This window comes from Lactuca virosa, chromosome 7 (genome assembly GCF_052849685.1).
Source record: "Lactuca virosa cultivar CGN04683 chromosome 7, Lactuca_virosa_CGN04683_v6, whole genome shotgun sequence".
In the NCBI taxonomy this organism is placed as follows: domain Eukaryota; kingdom Viridiplantae; phylum Streptophyta; class Magnoliopsida; order Asterales; family Asteraceae; genus Lactuca; species Lactuca virosa.
In genome coordinates, this window is record NC_136432.1 from 152,981,384 (window position 1) to 152,987,960 (window position 6,577).

Below are 6,577 nucleotides of genomic sequence, written 5' to 3' on the forward strand. Positions count from 1 at the left end.
TGCAAAAAAAAAAGGACTAAATGTGTACAAAAATATTAAGGACTAAATGTGTACAAAGTGAGAAATATATTACCCTATTAAGTCATTTTTACCGGGTAAGCTGAAGTAGCCGGTCATAAGAACTGGATGTATACAGTTTAACAAGTTGAAGGGTTAAATGTGGATGAAAAAAAAACTCAGTGACCAAATGTGTACAAATCAAAAAATATATTACCCTTTTAAGTCATTATCCCATAAAAAAATTTAGTTGTAATTTATAAATGTGAAGTTTCGTATATGCCCAGCAGGCCTATAGTTCACTCAGGCCCATTAACTTATGAATATCACAGCGTTTAAGGCCCGCGCCTGCGTCCCTCTCCCTCGCCATCGCCGCTGCTTCCCGCATCCCCGCATTTTCTCCGACCAGGACGGCAGGACCTCCGATGGGGTCTCCGATAGACGGACAAGGTACGTCCTCTCTCTATGATTCTCGTACATGCACGCACTTATGCGTTTACAACTTCAGAGTTTGAAATCTTTTGCGTTAATGTTTGCTTTCTGTCGGTCTCCTTCCACAATCTAGAGTTGAATGTTCAAAATTTGATCAGGCTCTCTGTGAAACAATACGGCGCATTTCATCTCTTCAAAACCTGCTAAATATATTCATGTATTGGCTGTATTGTTTTCTCTTGTTGTTTGTGTGTTTTGGGGCAATGTTTTTACATGTACCAATTTAGAGTTTCTTGATGTGAATATAAAGTAGAAATTGTGTATCACATGCCGTCACATTTGTTAGGTACATGGAATTGCTAACATATGTCTTTGAGCAGCTGAGGACATGGATGCTCAGTTTGAAACAGTTGAAGCACGATTGCAATCTTTCCTTAGTCAATTCCAGTCAGAACTAGGCGTACTTGATAGAATCGTCCACAAAAATAAAAACCAGCATCGCAGAAGCTCATATTTCCAGTACTTGTTGAAGGTATTGCTTCTTGTTTCTAAACCGTTTTTAGTTTTAATCTGATAATATGGATAAACTCTGATGTCAGTGAACTGCACATAAGTTTATATATGTTTTATCTGGTTTATGTAACCAGAGTTCTTTTGCAAAGTAGGTGAGAAGAGATTGTAAGCTTCTTCAATCAACTAACTTGGAGGAAATTGTTAACTCCTCCTTTCTTGTCATCAATGGGAATCGACCTAAGCAAAAAGTTCAGCTCTTGGAAAGGTATTAATATTATTACTAAAGTTACTCACTAGTCCCCTTTCAAAAGAAATCTCTATATTATATGCTGCAATCTGTTTGAATTCCAGTTGATACTTTTATAATTCATAGTTTAAAGAGAAGAAAATGTGATGGTGTCAAACATAATTTTATGGTTCGACTTCAGGGTGCTGCACGTTTACTTTCACAGGTAAATCTTACAAAATTTATACATTTTAAGTTCTTCATTTAATAGAATTTAGCTCCATCCATTAACATTCAATATCTGTTTTTGTTTTTTCTTTTTGCAGATGGTTGAGCCAATGGTGAAGGCAGCTATGTATCCTACCTTACAAAAAGACATTAGCTTGTTATATTTTGACTAAATGAAGTGTTTCAAGTGGAAACTGCATAATATAATTTTTTTTTCTCTTCTGTTTAAGTTTGGAATTTTTGTTATTCATACATTTTTTATTTTTGATCTCCTTGACATTGGAATAGAGAGATATCTTCTTTGCTTGCTCGATCCTTTTTTATGGGATTCTCCATGACTGTGTTGGCTATACTTGCACGCCTTCGAGTTTTAACTCAACAAGTAAGCATTATGATGATTATTATTTTATTTATATCTTTATATTTTGGGCTTAATTCCTTAATCCTTATGCATACTAGTTTTTTATTTTGTTTTTGACAGATATTACTCGATGTTGTTTTAGTCTTCAACATGGTTTCTTCTCTCTCACAAAAGCAGCAGTCTGTTAAACTTAACCAAGAAGGAATTGAGGTATTTTCTTTGTTGTATTTCAGTTTTAATGTAATTTTATTTAATTTTTTGATTAATATAGTCTTTTTGTGTGAGTGACATGTAGGTCTTTAGGGAATATTACCCGAAAACTGAGCAAGAAGTTGTGTTTTTGGAATGTGTGTGGGAAACCGATAAATTTGTTTTAGTTGAGAGGAAGAGTGAATTGGATAACAAAAATCCAGAGGCAACAAATGTTGATGTCATATGTGAAGGTTTATCAACAGTGGAATACCAAAGCATTGAAACTATTCTTGGAGGTAAGAGTATCTACAAAACTCTCTTTGTTTTTTTCCTTATATATTTTTCAAACTACAATGGTGTAATATGAAGAAACAGAATTATGATATGCTATAAATATAATAAACAAATGAATGAAAGTATGTTGCTATTTCTTGCATTTAGCCCAAAAACCGGTGGATATAGCAGCAGACAATCCTTCTGTAGAAGACCCTGCCACCATTAAAGCGGAAAATCTCTCTTCAGTAGAGAATCTTCTTACTCATGATTGCAAACAAGATAACGATCAAAATGCTGAAAAAGATCATTCAGAGCCTTCAAGCAAGAACAAAGAACAAGAACAAGAACAGATTACAAGTTTGAATTTTTTGGATAATAATTTAGATTCTTTTAAACCTAAACCCGAATTAAAGAAGAAAGTAGCTTTTGTGTCAGTGAAAAGACCTGAACCTCTGAAAACTAATGACACCATGGGGGTTCTGATTAAGCCGAATGATGGGGTTAACGCCAATGGTGAGAAAGAAGACTTATTCTTTAGTTTGCTCACTGGGGGGAGTTAGAATTTAGAAATATGTTTTTTTTTTACTTACTATTAGCATATGTTTGAGATATAACTATGAAGTTTCGTTTTGTTTATTCACATAAAGAATGTAGTTTTAGTCAAATTTTATATAAGAGAATGTATTTTTTTTTTAAATCAAAGTTTGACAGGCATTACAATATTTTTATCATTCTCTTTTAATGGTGGTTTTCTCGTATTTAAATGGATGAAGAAGATGATGATAAGACATGGTTTTTGGTTTTCTATGGTTGTTTTCTTGGAATTGCTGGAGCATAATAAATAGCAGGGAATTCAGAAACAAAGACTATATGCTTATTGACCGATTGTTAAGTTGAAAAAAGACTCCATGTATATTTTCTACAGGATGTTCTCTAATTAGAGTTGGAGGATTTGGCAAGATCTGATGTTCAAGTCTTGAAAATAAGATCCAATGTTGATGTTCCCAAATTAGATTTGCAGGGCTGTGTAATTTTTTTTTTGAATTCACTTCGAGTTTAAGCAATAAGTTGGAGGATTTGGCAAGATCTGATGTTCAAGTCTATAAAATGAGACGTTTGCATTGTATGTAAAAAAAAACTCGCTGTCTAGATTTAATACTGCATATTTTAACTTTGTGTATTGTAATATATTGATTTTATTCATGTTATTTTCAATAACTTTTTTTAGAGTAAATTACATGAATGCTTCTTGTAGTTTGGAGTAATTTGTGCGCTTGGTCCTCCTTAACTTTTTTTTGTCTCTCGGATCTTCGACATTGATAGTGTGTGAAAAAGGGGGAAACGGAGATGGAGTTTTCGACGAACATGTTCAATGATTTGTTTGGGTTTCGGTTCAAATGTGTCATCGCCAGACGCCAGTAATCTAGGAATATACTCATATGAAGTTTGGGGCGAGGGGGGGGGGGGGGGGGGGGAGTAGGGGTGGACATTTGTTCCGGTGCCAACTTTAGCTGGTGCATAACTTTTGTTACTATTATTATACGAAATATATATACTTTGATATCAACTTGTTTTTACTACCAATAAGTGTAGTTGTTACAAATTGGTAATGGATATAACAACTTCTTTATAATTTTTCTATTATAAGATTTAAAGATGAACAATGACATCGGGTAATTTTGTCGTCTAATAAACAAATTAGTTACGTAATTCCTTTAATTTATTAAAGAATTTTATTGAAGATATTTTTTTCTAACGTGGTGATACTAGTGACTAATGTGGCTAAATGACTTATACACATGCTCTTAAAGTTGTAGACAATAAATATAGTTGACTATTGAAAAATACGATTTCACTTATATTTACCGTGTCATTATATTTAAAATTTTGTATAATTTTGACTATAAAATGTAAGATTTTTGGGTCTTAGAATGTCAGATAACTTTGATAATTTATGGGATCGTGATTGGAATTACTTTCTAAAATCCGTGATTTTGACCCTTATGCCTGTGGTATCACGAAATCTGATTTGGGATAATCCAAGAAATGCAATTTGGAAATCAGGCCACTTCCAAATTCGAAGCACAGAAATATATACATTGCTGTTTTGTGTTCTTTGGAGATAGAGAGAACCAGAAGTATGATTTTTGAGAGTAAGTTTGTAACCTATTTTCTGGAACATGCAGTATGTTCTTATACAAGTGGGAAAAGTAGTTGGTGGTAATTACATGCAATTTTGGCACCAAAACAAGTGGTTGAATACAGTGTTGTAAAAATCGGCCTACTTGGCCGAGTACTCGGAATCGGCCCTCCACCGAGGCGAATTTTGTGAACTCGGCAAATGTAACATACACGTTTTGAAATCGTGTTATGTAATTCAAAAAGTTAAAAATATAATGAAATATTATGTGAAATTGAGTATTGAGTTCTAACAGATAGTTTTTACTAGAAATGAAGTAAAACTATGTTTAGAATCACTCACAAAATATTGGAAGTCTTATGAGATTCCAATTAAAAACCAAATAGTGAAATTTAGCGAAAATATAAAATTTGAAATAAGTAAAATTTTATTATTGAAAGTTGTAGATAATCTCGTTAGAAACATGTAGGCGAAAACCTCATCGAAATCCGGGTTATAACGAAGAAGTTATGACCAATCGAATATCCGCGATAAAACAGGCACGGTGCCGAATGACGTAAAAAGTGAGTTTTTGATAAACTACTTTTTAGCCTTAGTGATCTAAATGAAAGTCGTAGTATTCGTTAAACCGAGAATTTTGATAAAAAGAACGCCAAAATCTGACTTCGTATGAGGAAGTTTTGATTTTTACAAGTTTCAGCTTAACAGTAGACAACTAAAAACTCGAATTTTTGATCGAGTGATTTTTAGCCGACACAACCTAAACGAGAATCGAAGGTCTCGTCATTATTAGTACAACGGTAAAAAGTCTGACGAAAACGGACGTCGGATGAAGAAGTTATGAATTTTTAACGGATTTACCAGTCCCGGTCTGTTAAAAATAAAAAAATAAAAATATAAAAATAAAGTCAAAATTTTCCGACGAAGTCTAAACGAAAGTTGTAGAGCATAATTTTCTCTACGCGTGCATATAAAGAACGTCAAAAACGGAGCCCGTATGAGAAAGTTATGGATTTTACAAGATTGGGCACATTTTTCATTTAATTTTCGCATGAATAGTGTTGATCCACGTGACATCTTCTGATTGGACCGCAGCCTCGCGTGACACCCTCTGATTGGTCCGAAGTCGTCACCCCTTTCCCCATTGGACCGAAGTCCGGTCCACTAAGAGGCTTCCACCTGTCCGAAGTCGATGACGCGTCTGATGAGCTGGTGCCTCGCAAGCTCGCCCCGTGTCACCCTTCCGAGCCTCGCACCTGGCCGCCTCGCATGTGCGGCTTCTGGCCTCCGAACCGAGCTCCTGCTGCCGCGTGGCCTTCGCAGCTACTGACCCTCCTAGCCTCGGATCCGAAGCTCCGGATCTCCTCCCCTATAAATAGATCAATTGCGAGATTACCCGGGGAAAATGGGAAAATTGCCATTTTCACCCCCTTTTTCCATATTTCTATTATTTTGACATTCCCCGAACCCCCGAGATTATTTTCAACGCCCGAAACACGCCCCGAAGTACCCGGAGACTCGGAAAATTTATCTTTTCGGTTTTGAAGTCCTACCTTCGCAAGGCCCGGTTTTTCAAGAAAAATCCTGGTTTTCAACGACGAAAGTCATATTTAGAGCCGAAGTGCTACCCAAATTACTATTTTAACCCCCGGTTATTTCACGGTGAGTTTAATATATAGGAACAATTGTATGTTATGTGTTATATGTGCTATGTGCTTTTCCATGTTATCATCTCGAGTTGTTGTTTCCGCTATTTTTATAGCAAGGCTGTGCCTCTGACTTGAAGTGTATGACATAGACATCACTTGGGTATTGGTATGAACCGTTGACCATGAAGTGTATGACATAGGCATCACTTTGGCTTCAGTAGAATGATATTCCTGAGTATTTTCCCGTGTTAATTTTTATTCGCTACGTTTAATAGCAAAGTAATACCTTTGACCATGTGATCAGTGAAAGGACTTAGATTCATATTGGTACTGGTATGTAGCCTCTGGCCATGTAGAACATGTCTCCGTAGGAGAATGATTTCTATTATATGGTATTGGCAAAAAGGGTTAGACAGGGCGTGAAAACCTGAAATCTACCAAAAAGGTTAATCCGAAGTTGTATGTCTTCTGTGCCATTTGGGCCAAAGCTTTATTGATGTATATCAAGTATGGAAATTGTTACGTCTCATTGATTGATAGGGAAAGCTTATCACATTATGCCT

At 35.4% G+C, this 6,577-nt stretch overlaps 1 protein-coding gene across 3 annotated transcripts; it reads left to right on the forward strand.

Annotated features, from left to right (window-relative positions):
- The first annotated feature begins 319 nt into the window (after nucleotides 1–319).
- Nucleotides 320–2,919, forward strand: LOC145123778 (uncharacterized). Of its 3 annotated transcripts, none has more exons than XM_079058983.1 (9): nucleotides 320–447; nucleotides 776–961; nucleotides 1,095–1,207; nucleotides 1,316–1,394; nucleotides 1,495–1,523; nucleotides 1,685–1,778; nucleotides 1,878–1,967; nucleotides 2,053–2,245; nucleotides 2,391–2,919. In XM_079058983.1, exons 2-9 carry the CDS (start codon nucleotides 818–820, stop codon nucleotides 2,783–2,785), a joined length of 1,137 nt encoding a protein of 378 aa, XP_078915109.1. In that variant the 5' UTR covers nucleotides 320–447; nucleotides 776–817; the 3' UTR covers nucleotides 2,786–2,919. The 3 variants fall into 3 exon arrangements, with proteins under 3 accessions (XP_078915109.1, XP_078915108.1, XP_078915110.1); XM_079058982.1 differs by having other exon boundaries at nucleotides 810–961; XM_079058984.1 differs by lacking the exon at nucleotides 320–447 and having other exon boundaries at nucleotides 843–961; nucleotides 1,294–1,394.
- Nucleotides 2,920–6,577: the final 3,658 nt, after the last annotated feature.

Coding starts and splice junctions, on each gene's coding strand:
- LOC145123778 (XM_079058982.1), top strand. CDS start 423: ATGGGGTCTCCGATAGACGGACAAG. Junction 448..809: donor GTCTCCGATAGACGGACAAG/GTACGTCCTCTC, acceptor GTCTTTGAGCAG/CTGAGGACATGGATGCTCAG. Junction 1,779..1,877: donor TTCGAGTTTTAACTCAACAA/GTAAGCATTATG, acceptor TGTTTTTGACAG/ATATTACTCGATGTTGTTTT.